General features: G+C 45.6%; 5 protein-coding genes across 5 annotated transcripts; 3 read left to right on the forward strand and 2 right to left on the reverse strand.

Moving 5' to 3' along the window:
- Nucleotides 1–493: 493 nt before the first annotated feature.
- PG994_004714 (uncharacterized protein) lies at nt 494–893 on the forward strand (the record flags this gene model as incomplete). Its single annotated transcript, XM_066856123.1, has 3 exons — nt 494–520; nt 582–641; nt 714–893. The coding sequence occupies 3 exons, from the start codon at nt 494–496 to the stop codon at nt 891–893; spliced, it is 267 nt and encodes an 88-aa protein (XP_066718290.1).
- A 1,262-nt stretch (nt 894–2,155) lies between these two features.
- On the forward strand, nt 2,156–3,795 carry PG994_004715 (D-arabinono-1 4-lactone oxidase; the record flags this gene model as incomplete). Its single annotated transcript, XM_066856124.1, has 4 exons — nt 2,156–2,377; nt 2,452–2,781; nt 2,822–3,169; nt 3,208–3,795. The coding sequence occupies 4 exons, from the start codon at nt 2,156–2,158 to the stop codon at nt 3,793–3,795; spliced, it is 1,488 nt and encodes a 495-aa protein (XP_066718291.1).
- Nucleotides 3,796–5,187: 1,392 nt separating this feature from the next.
- Nucleotides 5,188–9,125, reverse strand: PG994_004716 (uncharacterized protein; the record flags this gene model as incomplete). Its single annotated transcript, XM_066856125.1, has 8 exons — nt 5,188–5,301; nt 5,364–6,211; nt 6,267–6,600; nt 6,663–7,375; nt 7,417–7,656; nt 7,702–7,988; nt 8,039–8,691; nt 8,745–9,125. The coding sequence occupies 8 exons, from the start codon at nt 9,123–9,125 to the stop codon at nt 5,188–5,190; spliced, it is 3,570 nt and encodes a 1,189-aa protein (XP_066718292.1).
- Nucleotides 9,126–11,465: 2,340 nt separating this feature from the next.
- On the forward strand, nt 11,466–12,231 carry PG994_004717 (uncharacterized protein; the record flags this gene model as incomplete). Its single annotated transcript, XM_066856126.1, has 5 exons — nt 11,466–11,513; nt 11,583–11,613; nt 11,680–11,762; nt 11,846–12,129; nt 12,189–12,231. 5 exons carry the CDS (start codon nt 11,466–11,468, stop codon nt 12,229–12,231), a joined length of 489 nt encoding a protein of 162 aa, XP_066718293.1.
- A 946-nt stretch (nt 12,232–13,177) lies between these two features.
- PG994_004718 (uncharacterized protein) lies at nt 13,178–14,244 on the reverse strand (the record flags this gene model as incomplete). The annotated part of the gene is made up of 3 exons (XM_066856127.1): nt 13,178–13,255; nt 13,485–14,056; nt 14,151–14,244. 3 exons carry the CDS (start codon nt 14,242–14,244, stop codon nt 13,178–13,180), a joined length of 744 nt encoding a protein of 247 aa, XP_066718294.1.
- Between the last annotated feature and the right edge of the window lie 7,071 nt (nt 14,245–21,315).

Below are 21,315 nucleotides of genomic sequence, written 5' to 3' on the forward strand. Positions count from 1 at the left end.
AGCTACTGTAAGATGTAGGCGAGGTAGGTAGGTACTCGTAAAGGGCCAGGAAGTAGGTTCCTGTAGCCATCCCAAAGCTTGAACATCGATGCTCCCTCCAAGCTACTTACATGAGACTCTTAGAAATATATAAGGGTAGCTCGTGCTCATCCCTTCAGACCGGCTCTACTCATCACTTCCCCAAGCCATCCTGTCCTGTAGCAAGACCTGCTCCGACAACTACAAAGCAAAGAAACAAGACTGCGTCCTGTTCCTAAATAGAAGCCATCGCTACCATACTCTATACACCATATCTGCTATTAGATCTGTTTGGTCTCCCATCTCCCATCTGTACCGGCATACCCAGATCCTACTCACAAACCACCCACTCTCAACTTTATCTACACGCTGATACGAACGATTGTCGATCTCGTCCGAGCTCTCTCTCTTTCTCCAAGATCATCGTACTATTCTTAGACGTATTCCCATATTTCACATTACACCACCCGCCAAGATGCACTGCTATTGCGCCAACTACTACGTAAGCCTTCTGTCTACTCAATTGAACCGCTTCATCAGTTACTAACACCTTCGGTCTTCAGAGTGCAGTCAACTGCCACAATAAAGTCTCCCAATTCGGTGAGCGATGTCGGCTCTGCACAGTACGTTCCACCATCTCCTCGTCTATTCCGTGTATTCGGCGCACTGGAACTTACACTAGTTGCTCTTTTCAGGTCATGAACGAAGGTGTCTCGGCCCGCTACGATAGCTTCAACCACCAGGCTCAGGCCCAGAGCTACCAGCCGCAGAGCTATCAGGACATGCTCCGAGACGACTCCAGCCGGGAAGAGCGCCGCGGCCGTCCACGCGAGCGCAAGGGCAAGGACTCTCGCAAGTCTCGACAGCATAGCTAGACGGAAGAGAGCATAACGAAGCTCAGTTACGCCACATAATCGAATAATAGTGAAACAAAACAAAAGAAACCCAAGGGTCAGAGAGAGAAAAGCATGGAAACTGATATACACATTCACAGCAACTACCAACTGGGATACATTCGTCACACTTACAGGGGCCGTGGTGTTGTCAAACGATGGGGATACAGAGCCACGGCATGGGAGTTTGATGTATATACCAAAAGGGGAAGCCGAGGAAAAATACCCAAAACGACCATTGGCTTATCCAGGCAGGCATTGGAAGCCATTAACACCATCAAGGTAGAACATCTGGTCAATGGAGTGGGAGGAAAAGCATGCTACACGGCAGCGCCCACTTGGGGTACATACATAATGAAACTAATACGACTTTATGATCATAACCCATTTCCCATTTTTTCGTCCAGTCTTGCTTGGAGACTTAGAGGCCTGATAGGCATGTTGCTGCCGATGCTTACTTGCATACCCTTCGCCGCCTTATCGGAACTTCCTGTCTGATCTGGACAGTCTACGTGCTGCGGGTAAGTAGGGACTGCAAAGTGAATCCGCCGGGCAATTACACAAGGGCAGCGTGGTGGTGAGGAATTTCGTGCTGCTATGTTGGACTGACTGGCAGGACGACGTAAAGAGCCAATCATATTCCCAATCAATGACGGCATCTTCAATGTAACATCGAAAGATGCGAGAAGAAAAAGGCCAAGCCAAGAACGATATGTACTTACTCGTGGTTGAGAAATTCCCCGAGGGGCTCTTTCAGGGTACTTATCGCAGTTATCTAGATCATTAATTGGCTGCCGATCGAGAACCCCTACTTTATTAGCCCTTTTTTCGCCCATGACCCCTCCATCGGAATCCCTCCATCGTACCAGCCCCAGCTAGGGTTTGATCTAGTCAACCTACGTGACGAGAATGAACAACACTGATTAGCACTTATCCATCTCTTTCTCTCTTCGCTATCATGGCTTTTACCACTACCAAGGCTGATCGCTTCCATGCCAGGCAGCTTTGAATCCGCGGTTTAGAAACCCTTCCTGCTCACGTAAGGAAGGTGGGAATCCTGAGAAGTAATAACGGGATAGCACGGGCCCCACTCTGAAAAGAGAAATCGGCCTGCCTCTTACGAACAGTCATCATTTTGAAGAGACAGATCAATTCTTGCCGGATAGGTGTCTCGGGAGGAATCGGATCACTTCGGTACATCCTCCTTGCTGCCAAGCGTAGGCCCGAACGCCCCAGCTGCCGCAATGTCTTCTGCCCTTGTAGATCCTGCCCTTGTAGATCCTGCCCTTGCGCAAATTCTGGCCAGCTCCAAATCGGCGCCCCATCTCCCGCAGCGCGTCAAGACGAACCATGCCGGTGCCACGTGGGCCCAGACGTTCAAGTACCGCCCGGAGCTGTACATCCAGCCCGAGTCGCTCGAGGAGATCGAGGCCCTCATCAACGCCGCCCGCCAATGCGGACGTCGCGTCGTCACTACGGGGAGCACCCACTCCCCAGCACCCTGACGTGCACCTCCTCGTGGCTGGTCAACCTGGACAAGTACAACCGCATCCTGTTCCATGACAAGGAGTCCGGAATCGTCACCATGCAGTCTGGCATCCGCCTCTACCAGCTAAGCGCCGAGCTGGCCAAGCTCGGCCTCGCTATGCCTAACTTGGGCAGCATTAACAGCCAGAGTATCGCCGGCGCCATCTCGACGGGTACCCACGGGTCGAGTCTCCGGCACGGCCTGCTCTCCGAAGACATCCAGACTCTTCGCATCACGCTCGGAGACGGTACTTCCAAGTTCTGCTCACCCACAGAGAACAAAGAGCTGTTCCGCGCCGCGCTTCTCTCTTCTCGGCGCACTTTGCATCATCACCGAGATCACGTTCCGTGCGGTGCCGGCTTATGATCTCCACTGGAGACAGTCCATCGACCAGGACGTGAAAATTTTCAACCGGTGGACGGAGGATCTGTGGACTCATGCGCACTACGTCCGGGTCTGGTGGTTCCCGTACACCCGCCGTGCGGTTGTCTGGTCCGCCCAGGATACGGACGCGCCACTGCGGGAGCCCAAGTACTCGTGGTATGATGGCAGCTTGGGCTACTACGTCTATCACAACCTCCTCTACCTGGCGCAGTACCTCCCACGAACTCTGCCCTGGGTGGAGTGGTTCGTCTTTGGCATGCAGTACGGTTTCAAGGACGGGACCGTCACCGAGGCCGTCCAGCACAGCGACAAGGCGCTCCTGATGAACTGCCTCTACTCCCAATTCGTCAATGAGTGGGCCATTCCCTGAGCAAAGGACCCGAGGCCCTGCGCCGCCTCAGCAGCTGGCTCAACCATCTCACGCCCGACGATCCCGACTACGTGCCCCACAACATCCCCTTCTCGGCCGAGGGCTTGTACGTCCACGCCCCAGTCGAGGTGCGCGTGAGCGACACGTCCAACCCGGCCCTCGACTCCAACAGGCTGGACACCCGCCCTTACCTGGACATCACGTCGAAGGACGAGGCGACCCTCTACCTCAACGCCACGCTCTACCGCCCGTACCACGCCGACCCCCCGTGCCGCGCCCGCTACTACGAGGCCTTCGAGTGGCTCATGAACGACCTGGGCGGGAAGCCGCACTGGGCCAAGAACTTCCACGCCGGCGGCGCCGAAATCGAGCGCATGTACGGCGACGACCTGCAGCAGTGGCGCCGGGTCCGCGACCAGGCGGACCCGGAGGGCGTCTTCATCGGCGCGTGGCACCGCGACAACGTCCTGGGCAGCGGCGTCAAGCTGCCCAATGAGGAGCTGGAGCTGTCGCAGGAGAAGCTCTGGAGCGGCGGCATGAGATATACCGGGGCTACCACGGGGCAGCTCAAGGCCCTCGAGGCGGCTAGTCAGGGGGCTTGAAAGATGTAACGTATCACCAGAGTCACCACCGATATATGCATTTATGCCTGATAAGGGATGACGCAAGCCGGCGTCCCCTTTTCTGCCCTTGTTGATACGTATGCTGAAGTACAGGATGGAAGTTCCTTTACTTGAGACCTCCTTTGGCTCGCTGATTCTGCATGTAATGTCATGTTACGTCAGGGGAGCGTGTATGTGACAATGAGGAGGGAACTGGCCTACTTACTGAAAGCACTTTTAAGTTCATGGGGGCATTTCATGGATGAAACGGACATATAGCTACATGGTTATCAGAGATTGGGTCTTGTTACGAGTCGATTGGTTGCTTTCTAGTGACTTTTTACTCTTTTCCATCGTCCATGAATTGGTGAAAAATCAAAGACATATACCCTCCACCATTGCTTTGGATTCTCAATCTCGTTACAGCCATAGGTGATGGCTTTTGGTTACTGAGCTACATCTCCCCCTTCCCCTAAAACTTAAAGAAATCTACAGAGAGTGAATATTACAGTAAGGATGAGAAAAGTGAACATGTTAGTCAGTTTCTCCCCCACCCTGAAGGAAGTACCGGTCTTTCCTCCGGCTAGCATCGTATCATGGTTGGCAAGTAAGGCTCCTAGATATTACTAATTTTTCACCTATAAGTGTCGTTACACATACATACACACTTCCATTCCTTTGTATGTTGTTTCCTCGGGCAAATCTTCTCGTGCTAATATTAAACTTGTTCTCAGGCTGTCTCCCTGCTGCCTCACATTAACGGACTATTCTTGCCACACCACTTTCTGCAAATTGTCGATTAGATATCTACATGTCTTGTTCTTAACCCATCTATTCAAATTCCCCTTGCTACTTCAATTAGATCCCAGCAAGCGAGCTAGCTAGCAGATCAACAGCCACAAAATCATCTCTGGCTGACGTGACGAGAGAACGGGGCATCAAGCCACCTACCCATCAGATTGTCTAGGGACATACAGGTAGGTTGGTTCTGACCACGACGTGAGTACAAGAGACATTTGGGGCAACTATGGTGAATGTGTGGTAGTATTAATCCAGTCGCGGGCTCAAAATACGGAAAAGGGGATACCGGTACGGGTCCTTTGGCGCCATTGAATGAGAAAAACGAGAATATCCTCTCTCTGCTCTGCTTACTACCCAGATATTCACCACACAATGATCCTACATAAAAGTTATAATATACCCCCTACCACCCCCTACTGGGTCTCTCTCGCGCGCAAAGTACGTTAGTTAGTCTAGTAACACCTTCTTCCCCGGCTGCTGCTGCTCAGCCGGCGTGGAAGGTGGTGGTGATAGTCGCAAACATGGGCGGCGTAACGACGAAGACGAAGAGCTCGGAGTCAACACGTCCAATGAATCAGGGAGCGCCCCTGACTAGTTGATGGCTCCCTTTTCCAGCATTGGCATCTCCGATTTCCGGTTGTTCTTCCAGAAGTCTAAGGCCGCGACAATGTCGTGGCCTTGTTCATCTTCGTATGCGAAGAGAATCTATTGACGTTAGTTAGTGAATATCCCATCAAAGGCCACCCAGTATCACGGAGGTTACTTACTTCGTGTGTACTGCTGTGCAGCATCCTAATGTTCTTATGCGGCACGATGTGCACAGCACCGCTTTCAATATTACGGATCTCAATAAAGTTAGGCTCGAAAGCCAAGATCCAGGGGTAGCTGAGCGCGAAGGCCTGAGGAGTGCCTTCCCAGTCAATACGCCACTCTGGCCGAGCCCGCCAGCCATTGCGGTTGACGAAGAAGGAGAAGTCAGTGTAGTTCAGCAAGAACTCGCCGTTGAGACGTTCGATATGAACAGGCTTAACACCTTCCTTCCGAGCAACAAAGTCGAGCGAAGTGTCAGCTTGGTCAAGCAGACTCTGAGTCTCGAGCGTCTCCAGCGAAACGACCTCAAAGCCTCGCGAGCAGGCAACGCAGAGTTTGCTCTTGAGGAAATGAACGGAAGAGGATTCGGTTGGGATGTAGAACTCCTTGAACGCCTTCAGCTCGTCTTGGCCAGCGTTGAACATCTTGCCAAAGCCCTTCTGCTTCTTGCCCTTGCTCATCGCATCATTTGGTTCGTAGACCTTGATAGTGGTGGAAAGCGCAGTAGACTTCACACAGCACACAAGGTGTCTACCAAGACAGATGCCAGCCTTGAAGAAGGTGCAATGGCTTTGGATCTTCTTAGGTCGTTTCGAAAGCGCAGGCTCGTTAGGATCCAGGGCTGACATGGAGTACGACACTAAGGTCTTGTTGGATAGGACGAGTAGCAGATTGTACTCTTCCAAAACATCGATCTGTGTCACACTTTGTGCCTCAATAACACGTTTCGGCGTCGCATCCTTGTTCTTGCGATCTGAGACGTAAATGCCATTATCGGTGCCGTAGATCAACTTACGGCCACCATCTAAGAGAAATCTGTTAGCTTCCTGTCTTGCTCTATAGTCGAGATGTCTACTTACCGAAGGGCGTGGCGGTATTAATATGGTTTGCAGCGCTGAAGAATTCTGCAGAAACAATGCCGACATTGAAGAAGTCGGCCCGGGCCCGGAGGCGTTGCTGTGCATTATCGATGTACTCGAGCCACTTCTTCCTGGCTGCTTGATTCGATGCATACAACACTTGTTCGTAGAAGTTCTTGCCCAAATGCCGGAAGGTAATCGGCCAGCCTTCGACTTTCTTATTGTCGGTATTGCCTGCACGAAGTGGTATAATACTGGATGAAGTACGCTTCATCCCTTGCTGAGGAATAACCTCGTCCATCTCACGAATCGACAACAACTCCAAGGGGATGGGCTATAAGGATTTATGTTAGCATGGCTAAATTTTCGCAAGTATATAGTCAGAATGATATTCACCCTTCTGTATGCCTTCACTTCTTCACCCTTCCCAGCCTGCTTGATTCTGACCAGCAACACGGCATGGTCGAAGAGGAACGCCGTGATTTCAGCCTGGTCGTTAGGGGACTTCTTGAACTGGGTCTTAAACACCAATTCTCGTCCATCCTCGGTCAATCTTAGATCCACGCGGTCAGCTGGGCGGAAGCGCAGCTGGTCGTGGAGGCGGCGCAAGTTGAAGCGGTTCTCGGCCTTGCCAGATTCGGCGTTGACACGGGTAAGCAAGTCTCGAATCGTAACGAGAACCTTGGGGATATCTTCCCGGTCAGAGCTACCCTCCTCCGAATACTTCAGCACGTTGTCAAGCAACAATGGATATCGTGCCAATCTTGTCGTTGGTTTCGTTAGGTATCCGTTCAGTTCCAGTTTTCTTGACTCCTTCCTCCGCTCAATCTCGTCTACAAACTTCGCAAAGAACGGGTTGTTTGACTTTTCCTGCTCAAATTCGAATTTGCCTTCCATTTGCTTGGAACCGTATAAGATAAAAGGCTCGAACTGCGGGACAAACTCGAGGAAAATGTCCCCCAAATTCTTCACCACCGGGTGTTTCTGCTGTCGTTCAGTCAAGGCCTTAGCAAACCGCGAACTGACAGTGTGAATCGCAGGGTGGTCGATGATGTTGCCAAATATGTTGCGCACGACCTTGTCTCTTCGTTGAGCAGGGATGGGCGAGCCTTTCGACCTCAGCGGCAAGATCCAGAAGTCCCGCAGGTACTCTCTAAGTCCTTAACGAAGTCCCTTTCGGTGTAGCATATCTCGGAAATAACCTCTTGTCGCTTCTGTTCCCGATCGCCAACACTTTCAACGATCTCCTTAGGCACGCTGTTGATCCAGAGCTTCTGCTCGTCTGTCTGATCGACATCGTCATTATCATTGATGGCGTCGTCCTCCTTCTTCAATCCTGGCTGGATCTTGAGGTTGAGCCTCGATACTTGTTCCAAGCGTCGGGGACAGGCTATCGAGTAACATAGTTGATCCCTCGTACAGGTCGGCGAATAACATTCCGAAAGCAGCACGAACACCCCATTGACCAGCGGCTTCTCCTCGGGCTCATCCATCAAAGTTTCCCTGAACTGGTACATCTCCGAGGTCGAGTCTCGCAACCTGTGCTCGTAGGTGACATCGTGGAAGTACTTCTGCGCGTCGAGCGCTCGTTCCAACAGGAGGGCCAAATTCCTGTCGGTCGTTCTAATAATGTAGGAGAGCACATCGACAGCCTCGGATCCACTGAAAGCATTCTTGTACGCAAGGCCGTTCTTTGTCCGCTCGCCAGTGATTATCTTCTGTCTGAAACACTCGCCAACTTTGGACAGGAGCGCAGGTAGACCAGAGGTGACCGGATCTTGGCAGTTGGCGGCCTGTCGCCCTCTATAGACCTCCCGGAGATCGAAGGTCGGTGGACAATATCCTTTCGAGGGTTAGAGCTACCCATTTCCGATGGAGCAATGGATGGAGCAATGCTGCTTGCCATCGACATTGTTCTGTTGTGATCCGCCGGCGGGGCGGAAGAGGATGCCATGCTCATAGTCCGCGTTGCTGCACCTGGGGCAGGCGGATATCCGTTGAAGTTCGAGTAACCGTTCATAGAGGGTGTCTCGTTCGAAGGAGCCCGAGATCGATTGGGAATGATGCGGCCGCTCATAGTCTGGTGAGCGTCTCTCTCTGGTGTGTGGTACCCCGTTAAAGACATTGACCGGTCATCGTGACGCTCCGGCACTACTCTTCCCTGCGCTGTAGTTCGTGAAGCTGGTGCCGGGGCCGGGGAGCCTCTAAAGCTGTTGGCTGGTGGTTGGTTGTACGAAGCAGGGGGCGGTTGATACATGTTATGCCGCGGCATACTTGCCAATGACTGAGAGCGATATGGATCATCCCGCGTGGCAGGAGACGAACCCGGAGGTGCACCGTGACCGTACTTCTGCGGAGGCCCTCGTGGGGGATATCCAGGCATCGGTGCTGGAGGGGCCCGTGGATCAAACCGTGGCTGCCCTCCCTGTTGAGGGGGCCCAGGGTATGGTCTTCGATCTGGAGCCGGCATCGGCCTACCGTATTGCTGTTGCTGTTGCGGATGCGGCGGGGATATCCTCCTGAAGGATTTCTCTGGCTCTGATAATAGCCGTTCGCCATGCTCGTATCCATGGTGCGAGTCCGACCAGACGCCGCGGGGTCTTCGTAGTAGCCCCGCTGCGGGCGAGGAGGTGGTTGTCGTTGGTTCATATTAGGGGGCGGCATTCCCGAGCCCATAGTATGCGTCCGTCCGTCCTGTGGCATCATGCGAGGTTGAGGTACATCAGGCGAGGACGAAGTCATTGTCTGTGAACGGCCAGGCGGAGGCGCGGCGCCAAAGATGTTGGAGAAGGCAGCGTCACGCTGCCCATTATTACCCCCAGGGCCATAGCGACGTTGGTCGTACTGGTAATCAGCCATTGCGTCGTCCTAAGAGACGAAGTTCACGTTAGCCTGGGCTGCTCAATGATAGGAGGGAGGGGACGGTTCCGAGTTGTTGTCGCATATCCTATCATCCGACGGCCACCATGACGGGGCCCAGATGGATGTGCTGCTGCACCATCGCCATCACGGCAGATGCATTCTAGGTCGGATGATGCTGCGTTTGGGGGTTGGTGATTGCGATGGGTATGAGAGTGCACTCACTCGCTGAGAAGCCCAGGCGGCTGCCTGAGCCTAGGACAGAGCCAGGATCTCTCACAGTTTAGACTTTCCAGTTGAGAAGGAAGCTATCGGGACAGAAAAGTGGGATGCTGAGAGGGAGAGAAGGTTGATGAAATCCAACGGTTGACGACGTTCAGGAATTAGAGTATGTCGTGGGCCAGGTCCGACGCGACAACCTGTTTCGTGGGGGTGCGTGGTGGTGGTTGTGGGCGTCCTTGTTGCGTCGGGTTGTGATGTGCGCGAAAGCGAAGTCGTAGGGAGGTTATGTTGTTGGAAAGCGATATGGATCTCTGGAAGTTCTCAGTCAGTCTCTCGAAACCGAACTGAACTAGGACTGGGCGATTTTACCCCCCAGCTTTTTGCTAATGGAGGTTAAGTACAGAAAGTACTGTACCCAGGCATGTACCTACCCTGCCTACTATCGCCTAGCAGCACCGCCTAATCATGGAACTTGAACCTGAATGCCCCAGCCAGTCTGCAGCCCGTACGGATACCTGCCTGTTGTCTTCAAGTTTGAAGTCCTTGGGCCGAGTCAAGAATCAAGGGGATGAGAGGTTGCCTGCGGGTAGCGGTGAGAAAACGCACTTCATTTCGTCCCTTTTTTTAGTTTCTCATACTGTTACCATTGCAGGACGCATGCGATAAGTGAAAAGGGTTGGGTTGGGAGTCAGCGGTACACATTTGATGGGTTTTGTGTAGCTCTAGCTGGAGGGGGCAGATTACTTCTACTCCTCCCTATCCCTCTCCCTCTCAGGCTCTGTCTCTTGACCACACACGGACAATCATGGTCGGCCCAGATGCGTGCGTGCATGGACGGCCCCGAACGGGATTGGATTGGCCTCCAATTAATCCCACCACCCACTTTAACACCTAAGCTAGCCTAGCTAGACTGACTGAGAGGAGGGGGGAGGGTGAATCCCTTTTCTGCAGTCTACAATCATTAGCACGTCCAACATGGCTGTTGGGAACTGCGAGAAATCAATGTCCCGTGTGCCTACTCGAATCAAGCGATTGTTGATGTATGCTTGTGATGCATTATGGAGATTTCGGGTTCTAGAAGTATTCGCCCTGCCCGTTTCTTCTGCCCTGGAAACCATCTAGGTTTTGCGGATGAAACGAGAAAAGAAACCTTCCGTAAGTCAGATGGCAGGTTGGCCAATGTCTTCCCCAATTCCTCAGCTAATGATCCAGATTCAGAATGGGCGTGCGTACAGTACCTGACAGCTTACGTAGAGAGCGACTCTGCGAACAACGTAGCTGACGAGAGATCTCTTTAACTGGAGGTGTCTGTATAAACTTGACCCAAAATAGCTACAGAAGAACTCCGAAAGAAGGGCTCTGTAGCTGCAACCGTCAGGTACATACAAAGGTTCGCCGTTTGGATCTCAGAGTTAGTATGCAAGCCGCGATATTCCTGGCCAATCCCGAGTCTCTAAACCTCTTCCCGGCTTTAGTCCCTAAGTCCTATTTTTGCTCATCGCAGCATTTGGACCAGATTGGACTTCTAGAAATCTACTCTGGGCGCTGGAAGCCAGGGACATCAGGGATATAAGGAGAAGGAACAGCTACAAAGGTAGGTTGGTAGTTATAGGGGCTATATTTTACGCTGTCAAACAGACGCGGTATTGGACCACGTACTGGCAGAAATCGCAAAGTGCTGTTTTGAGAAAGCAGTTCATCAGGCCATTCACACACACACCGTTATTAATATGTATTCAGGGGACATTGTAATAGGACCCGACTACATATGGAGATAGCGGGAATTGCAACAGTCGTCATACGTCGCCGTACCAAGACCGCATCGCAAGCTCCGAAGCTCCGAAGTAATCATTGGGTCTGGATTCCATTCAAGTTTCAGGTACTTTTACTGCACTACTACGGATAAAGCCTTCACGTGACTCGCTTATCAGCTAAGCCGGTCATTTCCAAGCAGAGGAAGCTTTGGCCAGGCAGGCCAGGCGCGAGGGAGCTGCTGCTACTGCTACTGATGTTTCGATCTAGCCAGGTCTGATTTGCCTGTTGTGACGACGACAACGGCTAAGCTTCCATCAGCTTCAATCCGAACATCACCATTGAATCCATTAAGCAATCAACAAGATGGATGACCATCCGACTGCTCCCAACTTTGCGCCGTTCTTCGGCATGGTATGTGATCCTTTGCTCCCATTAGAGAAACGCGAATGATACGGAATCTAATAATAACGCTCAATGCAGGCTGGCATCGCCGCTGCCATGATCTTTGGCAGTATGGACCCCCTTCTTCCACCTGGACCTGGAGTCATCGATTTGGATCGCTAAGACATCTTAATAGGCATCGGCGCGGCGTACGGAACAGCGAAATCGGGAATAGGAATTGCAGGTGTCGGAACATTCAGACCCGACCTGATCATGAAGGTAAGCAAATGGCGCTCTCTGGACGCAGCATTTTCGGATACCACCAGATCGAAACTAATCACCGCCATCTTCTCTACGCATAGTGCTTGATCCCCGTTGTCATGTCCGGTATCATCGCCGTCTATTCGCTCGTCATCTCCGTTCTCATCGCCGAAGATATGAACCCGCCTGGACCGACCCGTTACAGTTTGTTCAACGGTTTCATGCACTTGGCATGCGGTATTTCTGTTGGCATGACTGGTCTTGCAGCTGGTTACTGCATCGGTGTGGTTGGTGACAAGGGCGTGCGCGCGTACATGGAGCAATCGAGGGTGTTCGTCGGCATGGTGCTGATTCTCATTTTCGGAGAAGTCTTGGGTCTCTACGGGTAAGGAACATTTCTTTCCCTTTCGCGCAGTGCATAATCCCACTAACGCTGGCCTTCAGTCTCATCGTCGCCCTGATCCTAAACACCAAGTCCAAGGGCTAAAGTCGGCGCCGAAACAGCGAGACAACGAGACCAACCACTTACACGCGGTACGAAGGATTGCCACGAACTTATAGCCTGCCATTGTACGGGCAAAAATTGTGTTAATAGCAGCATATTTGACGGCGTTATGGTTGTAGAGATGCGAAGTGCCAGGAGAAAGAGAGCCTTTGATGGGTTGTAGGCAAGCAGTCGAGACGTGCCCGAGTATGAGTTGATGGGCTTTCCTTGCCTTAGTGGAATGTAACTTACCTTTAGAACAAGCCCAATCTGGATCTGAGTTTGCTGCAGAAACAATGGTCCCTACGATGGTACAGCTGGTAGTGTTGTGTATTGATGAATATGTACCATGACGTCTGGTAAATCAGAAATACGGCGCACTGCTCGCGATGAGGATGCAAACGTATCATGCCTGGAAGTCCGTTTCCGTTAATTTTCTTTCATCAGCCAGCATAGGTCTCGGGGAAACGACAGCGAAGTTTGTTCCATGAATGAGTATTCGACTATATAGCCACTGCCTATGTCTCGACCATATTTAACTAAAGCCAAATGCTGTAACGACATTGTGCTTCATCGTCCAGTCCATAAATCGTTCCATCATGATAATCCCAATAAAAAAGGAGGGAAGGTCCAACTCAGATGGGTGCCAAATGCTTCCAGTCTATAAACACCCGTTCCATGCCTGACCCCATAACGCCGTGATACGAATGACAGATGCTCACATGCAATGCCGTGTTTCTTGCTGTGAGTCTTCCCATTCCGCGCGAGGGGAAATGGACAGTTGACCCCCAAAACAGACAAATCAAAATGCTCGAAAACGTGGAAAAACCTACCTACTACTTACTTCTCCGGGAAGTAAGAGGTAGGCAAGCAGGCTGGCGGGCTACTCAGGCAGTGGCCACGAAATTATTGTTGGATTCGGTCTCTCGAGGCCGCCTGGCTCCGACCATTAGAAGCGACCGAATCTTCGACCGCCTGTCGCCCTCCTGCGCTGACGGCTCTCGAAGTCTTTCTGGCCCTGAGACCGCTGTTCCATATCGGAAAGGCTGGCTAAGACGGGGGACACGAGTCAGTAAATTTTCCGATGGTGGTAGTTGCTCTCTCTCTCGCCTGCCCCCTTTTCAAAACGGGAACGGGCGTTTCACACCCCTAGCAATACACTAAGAGAACGAAAGAGGGAGAAACCCGCACCCAGACCACCGAATGGTGTAAGAGTATGGGAAAAAAAAGTAAGTGGAAGTAAAATTGAAATTTACCAGGAACCAGTCCCACCGCCTATCCTCACGAATCAGGATCTCGTCGCCGTTCTCGCGCGCCAGCCGGGCCCTGCGCGCCCGCGCCGCAGCCTCCTCGCCCACGAGATGCGGGTCCTCGAGGGGCCGGAGCCGCGCCGCCGCGCGCTGGTCCTCCTCCTCGTTCATGCGGGTCATGTTGTCCCGAACGGAGCGGACTGCCTCGGCGTTGCTACTACTACTACTATTATTGTTGTTGTTGGAAGAAGAAGAAGAAGTGGCGGTCGACGCGACGCGCCGGTTCGCCACGGCCTGGTAGTGCCGCGCCGTGGGGTTGCTGTGCAGGCTGCTCCACGGGTTGGTACCGATGCGCAGGTACTGGCTCAGGGTCGGGTCCTGGCCCCGGCGGAAGGGGGACGGCACGCGCGGCAGGCCGATCGTCCGCGGCGTCGTGCTGTTGTTGTCGCGGCCGCGGCCCCGGTCGTTGCAGGAGGAGGCCGCCGAGGGTGTGGGCGTGTACGGAGGGGCCGTGTTGGGCGTATAGGCGGGGACACTCTCGGCGGGCGGGAGGGTCGAGTATGACGGGGCGTCGGAGACTAGCGGTGGGAGAAGGGCGTTAGCAAGTCACATGCGCATTACTTGCGGTGTGTGCCTGGCAAGTATACGGAGAAGGGAGAAGGGGCAACTAACGGTAAGACGGGGCAGCCGAACGGATCGAAGCTGTTTCGAAGTCATCGATACTCAGTCGGTCCATGCGACCCGGGGCGTATTGAACCTCTGCCATATTGTTTGGTTCTTGTTGTTGTTGTTGGGTTTATCCTTGCTCGTGTGGGTAAGGATGTTGTTGTTGTTCTTGTTCTTGTTGTCGCGTGAGTTGGCGTATAAGTGTGAATAGTTGCTAGGGATCGTAGAAGGGAAGACCCGATAGATGGATCTCAAGGAGCTGGGAGGTTTGATAAGAACAACTCGCACACCAACTCTAATGAAGGCACTGTATCATGAATCATCCAGAAGAGCTTCGACGAAGGGTGACAAGACGGCAGTGGCCCGAGAAGTTGACAATATATGAGTAAATGACTGGATGAATGTTTGCAGTGCTGCTGCTGCTGCTGCTGCTAAACCCCCACTCCGGCTGAGAAGGCACACTATTTTGAGGTGTCTAAGATAGGGTTCAGGGTCACACCCAGACAGTCGTGGAGGCTGTCATCAATACACACTAGAATATGCAGCTTAAACACTTCGAGACTAGACGAACCTTGAAGTGAATGCGTTGATCTTCCAGATAGCAGGTGCACACGTGAGGTTTGCAGAACAAGTGTGGCAGACGGCGGGGAGACAGTGGTAAGTATATAAGCGAGAAGATGGGCGGCGTACCAAGACGTGAGCCACCCCGCTGCTATACACACATGTAATAGCCCCAAGAAATGTCCAATGCATTGCCAACTCAGCCGCTGCTGGGTCTGCCTAAAACGAGGGCCTGACGGAAGGATTGAACACGGGCGGGTCGTATCTCATCCTTGGATGCAGGTCCTCTCTCCCTCTCTCTCGTTCTTTCTTCTGAGGCCCTGCCTCCTCTTTCGTCGGTCCCTCTCCCTCCCTCCACTTGGACCGACGCTTACGGGGGGGTTCTTGGCATGGTGTACCACAAACTACCACTGGCTCGGACCCAGAATATGGATAAACAACCGAAACGGCAATGGGGGTAACGGATTACGGATGGTGGATGGTAAATACCCCAAATGCCAGGCATGGGGAAACCAGGTACGAGCGAGTCGCTCGACTCGGCGTGAGAGCGGCGTGCATGGGAAATTCCCCTAGCTTGCATCAATACCCGCTTAAGCACATATATATAGTGCCAGAGGCTGGTGGTGATCCATTGTTAGGATGCAGTCTAACCATCCCACCGAGCAACCCCGTTCATGTTGGCTCGGAATCCAGACCACAGTGGGTGACTGGTTCGTTTTTAACAGAGCAAAACACTGATTATTAGAGCTTTTTAGAGTAGGATGTATTTCGGCACGTAACTTTGAACCCTTCTCTGATCGAATGCATCTCGCATGTGGTAGCGGGTTTGTGGCTGGGCTGGCGATATCGCCCAATCCAGACCGTCCTAACCTAGTACCACATAAGTACGAGATATGCATGTATTGAGGCACTCGCGTTACTCGCCTAACGGCGGACGGCGGCGGGGTAAATGGGTAACGAAACCAACCAACTACACCTGCGCACTAAATCCATAACATGATGACATCGGCAGCTCTCCTATGGCAATCCATGATAAGGCGGAGTAATTATGGCCCACCGAGCTGTTTGTTCGAGCCGATGGTCCGTAGATCCCGAGGCTTACTGCTGTACTTGCGAGTTGCCCCACAGCACATTGCCAGCTTCTGGAAGGACGACATAGGTGAGCGTCCGGCGACGACGGAAGTCGGGTCTTACAGTGATGAATTTTCTGCGTATAAGATCCGCTCCCAAAACCTGTTGGACACGTACGTAAAGAAAAATAAGAAAAACATTACACGCTGTGCCACTTCTTTTGAGTGACCAAAAACCAAGTTCAGAAATCAGCCTCCTGCAGTGGGATTTAAATAAGGGCCAGCCGCCAGTTGATGATATCAGACACCACCGAGACCAGGTGGTTTGTGGGCCTATCATAACTTTCTAACTTATTAGAGTCTGACCGTCAAGTCTGTGATATAGTCGACCATCGTAGTGCTGCTAGAGGCTACCGGTAGAGTTCGAGAATGCTCGGGAGGGAGATACTAATACAGATATTGCCGGCTGGTTTAGACTTTGGGCAGACTTAAGTTGCCTCTATTCAATCGGATCCCATGTGGTTTATCTAGCTGTCATAAGGACATCATGTCGTTCGACTCCCCGCCAACTCCTTATGTGTTCGAGACCTGGCCATACCGTACGCGTGTTTGCAATATGCATTGCTTACTTGCATTCTTCGAATCGATGGCTGAGAGGCCATAAATCTCATAGTCTGACAGTCTCTCCCATTTATTGCCGTATGTAGGTTCATCAGGTTTCCTGTTACGAGGCCGAGGAGCCTCCAATGATCTGTAACTAACAAAAGTAATTATAAACTCACCCATCTCAGCCCTTTATTTATTGAGCAAAGGATTTAAATACCCTGCATCACCCCTGTAAAGATTTATTTACCCTGTCTTTTTTTCTGCTAGATTTTAACGCTTTAGTTACTACCCCTCTCGTTAAAAAAGTAAGTGATTTATTTAAAAATAGTTTAATTTAAAAGATTAATAATATTTATTAATTATAATAAGTTTATTATTATTACTTTAAGGTTTAATTAATAGCTTTTAGTTTTTTAATTTAAATATTATAACTTTTATTTTTAATAAGTTATTAAAGAAAAGTTTAATTAAAAAGTTAATTATTAAAATATAATATATATAATATAAGCTTAATTTGTTATTAAAAAAGGATATTTATAATATTATAAAGCGTTTTATAACATTAAAGATTTTCTTTAAAGTTTAATAAAATTATTTAATTAAACTATACTTACTTATTTTATTATTACTTAATAAATTATATTATAATAAATCCTCGATTTCTTTTATATTTAATTCGTTAAAAATATTAATAAGTGTTATTTTAGTTTTTAATTTTTTTAATTATAAAAGGCTTTTTAAAACTATTATATTAATTATATATATAAAGTTATTATAAAATTATTATTAATATTTTAAACGAATCTTTATTTCTATTTTTAAAGTAAAGCGAGTATTACGAGCGGTTATTATATAATAAAATAAATATAGCGATACGATTCTATTATTATAATTTAATTAAAATATAAGTAATAGAATTAATAAAAACGTAGCTTAAAAAGTTTCGTTATAAAGTTAAATAAATACGTAATAGAAATAAGCTTAATTAAAAGCTTATACGATTATATTACAAGCTAAGTTAATTTATATTATTAAACGTATTTTTATTTAATATATATAAAACGCTAGTTTATTTTAGTAATTTAACGCCGTGATAATGCTTTTTTTTAAGTAAAGCTTCGTTAATATATAACTAGTTTTTTATTAAGCGATTTAAACGAGTTTAAACCTATTTAAATACCGGCGGTAAAAATTAATTATTATTTTTATAATATTTTTTAAATAAATAATAAGTTTATTAATAAAGTTATTACAATTAGTTTATTTTATAATATTTCTTAATTAAGGGCGACTATTATATTTATAATAGTTTTAATAAAAGTTTAATACCTTCTCGATTTTTTATTCTTTAATATTTTTAACGAAGTTAAAAAAAATAAGGTTTTAACGTTAACTAAGTAAAGGGTTTTAAATAATAAGTTTAAATAAATTAATATAAAAAATAAATAGTTTTAAACGATAAGTGTATAAATTAATAACTTTAATAATTTAAAAAAATTTTAAATATTTTTAATCTAGTTCTTTTTAGAGGCGATAAGTTTTAATATAATAAGAATTTAATTAAACGAGTTAATTTTTATAATAACGTTAAGCTAGCTTTTTTTTAATTAATATACTCTTTTTACTTAGTTAATACGAAACGGATTTCGGTTTATAAATATTTATAAATCTTTTAGCGTTTTTAACGACGGCCGTTCGATTAAAGTAATAAGTTTAAATTCGAAACGAGGGTTAAACTTATAATTTACGAAAAAAGCGTAGTTTTAATATTTTTATTAATAATATCATTCATAATAGACTTAAGTAATAGTAGTTAATATATTTAATTATTTTATAAATAATATTTTAAATTTCTTTTAATAATTTTATTTTAATTATTAGTTTTAAAATAAAATATAATAAATAATAAAGAGGTTATTTTTAAGCTTTTAATTAAGTTTTTTTAAAAATTAAATACGAATCATAATATTTTATTAAATATAATAAAACGAGATAAGTTATTAAACTTTTAAATATATTTAATATATAAGCGAGCGATTTTTTTTATATTATAGGTTTTTTTATAATATATAAAGTATTTTATTTTAATTTATTTATTTTTAACTATAAAGATTATATTATAATCGTAATTTAAAAGTAAACTTATAATAAAACTTATAAATAAACCTTATTAAGCTCGTTAACATAGTTTATTACTAAGTCGGCTATATTATTAAGTCTGCCACTCTTTTTTAATTTACGTAAATAAACTTTAATACGTAGTATCTCTATAACTATAATATCGATTTAATTAAAAGAAGATCGTATTACTTTAATAATTTAAGCGACGCGAGAAGGTTCGAATCGAATTAGCTAAAGAGCTGTTATAAAAGTGTATAACATTTTCCGAGCGACTCTAAGCGACCGACTCCGCGATATCGAACCTCGACGCGAAATCCGATATTATAATATAAATTAAATCTAAAAAAAATGCTTTATAATTATTTAATTAATTTAAATACTCGAGGAATACCTCTTAATATTAATATTATAAGAGATATAGTTAATCTTTTTTTAAAGTTACGCGGCGGCGACCGCGTTAATAAGTACTAGGTTAAACGCTTCATTAATTATAACCCGAACTTTAAAACTCGAATAAACCGTCGATACGATTATTAAAAAGCTTTTTACGAAGATATAAGTATTATTTCCGGCTATTTCGCGCTAATCGCGAATATTAAAATTAAATATAATATTTTAAACGAAAATATATAGAATTTTAATAAAACTAGCTTTATAATAAATATAATTAAGTAAATACTCGTTATAATACGCTTCGATTATTATAAAAAAGCGAAGTTAGTTTAACTTAATAGTTAAGAATAGTTAACGTTTATTAAATATATTAATTTATTAGGCTAGTATATTCCGCCGTTTTTAATCGTTAAAAATTAATATTACCTCGTAAACTAGTCTCGCGAATACGACCTACCGGGCGATTAAGTGATTAAACTGACTTTTAACGGCTGGAACTATAACGAGACGAGCTTAGACTAGATTCGATACTTCGATAAGTATACTAAAGCGCGGACGAAGGGCCCCTATTTATAACGAACGCTATCTAGGTTCTAAGAGAAACCTAGTAAGACGTACTGGGGTTTATGTTAATAATACGAGAGAGTATCTAGACGTGCGATAAAGGTAACGCCTCTCTCGATATAATATATAATAGCCGGATCGTAACGTAATAATAAGAGGGCGGGTAAAGGTATTTATATAATAAAGTTATTAAGGCTGTTTATTAAATTAATAAGTTAAGATTAATATTTAAATTAATTATTAAAGTAAAGAGTATTTAAATAAAATATATAAGGAATATTTATCGTTATATATTTAATCCTTTTTTTATTAATTACATTTATTTAATAATCTTTACTAATTATATTTAATATTATTTAATAATTATAATTAAGTTATTTAATATTATCCTATTAAGTTACGTTTTATTTAATCGTTACGTAACTTCTTTTTAACTATTTATATTACTTTATTTATTCTTACTTACTTATAGCTAGCTAGTCTTATCGTATTATTATTATAATATTAGTTATCGTGGTATTATAACGGTATAGCGGGGTTTATTATTATAAATAAGTTCGTTAGCGTTAACCGGTAGGGTAAGTTTTAGTACTATTTTTTATAAGCGCCTCGAGATATCGTATCGCCGTGCCGAGGGTGAGTCTAGCCGTATAATTAAGTTAAGTCGTAATACTATCCTCCTTCTCTTATTTATTTTATTTTTAAAATAGTTAATTATTATAAATATTAAGTTTTATCGTTTTTATCGAGATTTTAACAACTTTCCTTCCTTTTTACCTTTTATTTATAATCTACGCTTATTATATTTAATTATATTAAAAAATCGCGATCTAAATTTATTTATTCTTTTACCGTTTATCGTACCGATTTAATCGAGGCTTTTAATAAGTTTAGCTTCGACGTTATACCTTATAATCGTTATTTTTTAAAAGAGTAGTCGTACGTTATAATAAAAAGCGTTAATAAATATAAAGAATATACTCGTACTAGTTACGCTTATAACGAGGTCGGTATTTTATTATCCTCCCTTCGTTGGGTATAAAATAAGTACGACTATCTTTTTTATAAAGAGTCGGCTATAAAAACTTATTTCTTTAAACTATAATATTAAATTAACGAAGCCATAGCTCGTTTAATTCGTTTTAAGAAGTAAAAGGAAATAGCTCGTATTTAAAATATAAAGCTAGTATAGCGGGGTTTTCGTTCTTTAAACGAGCTAAAAGATTAGGAACGCTAGGAGTTCGAGGCTACCTTAGCCGTTTAAGGTTAAGGTAGTTTTAATATTAACGATTAGAACGTAACGGATTTTTTTTAATCCGATACCGGAGCTTATTACTTAAACGCCCGTAGTTCTTTAGCAGCGTTTTTTTAAATATTTCTTAAATTCCTAGATATTATTTTTAATAATTAACCTTTTTATTAAACGAGGTATTAAAGACCTCGTTTAGTTTTTTTTTATTAATAATTTTCTCGATTTTATATTCGTATTAATTTATTTTAACTTTTAATTATATATCGATTAAAGTATTATCGGCCGTTAATTTAAATAATAAGTTATAAAAAATAAAGTATATCTATATTATTTTAAATAGTAATAATCGATAATTTGTTTTTAATATAACTTTTACGATTTTAAATAGTCCGATTTTTTTAAAATCTAGTTTTTCGCTTAGTCGTTTAGTTTTAATATTTCGTTATAAGAGATGTACTCTTTCTCCTTCTCTTAAAGTTAATCCCTTTAACCTAGTTTAATTAGCGTATTCTTTTATTCGTTATTAAAAAAAGGTAAGGTCTTATTATAAAGCAGCTTAAAGTTTTTTTAATTTCTCGATTTATATAATCGCGACTAGTACTAG

Source organism: Apiospora phragmitis (genome assembly GCF_038363925.1).
Source record: "Apiospora phragmitis strain CBS 135458 chromosome Unknown utg000005l:1.0-4161743.0:1.0-4166827.0, whole genome shotgun sequence".
NCBI classification, from domain to species: Eukaryota; Fungi; Ascomycota; class Sordariomycetes; order Amphisphaeriales; family Apiosporaceae; genus Apiospora; species Apiospora phragmitis.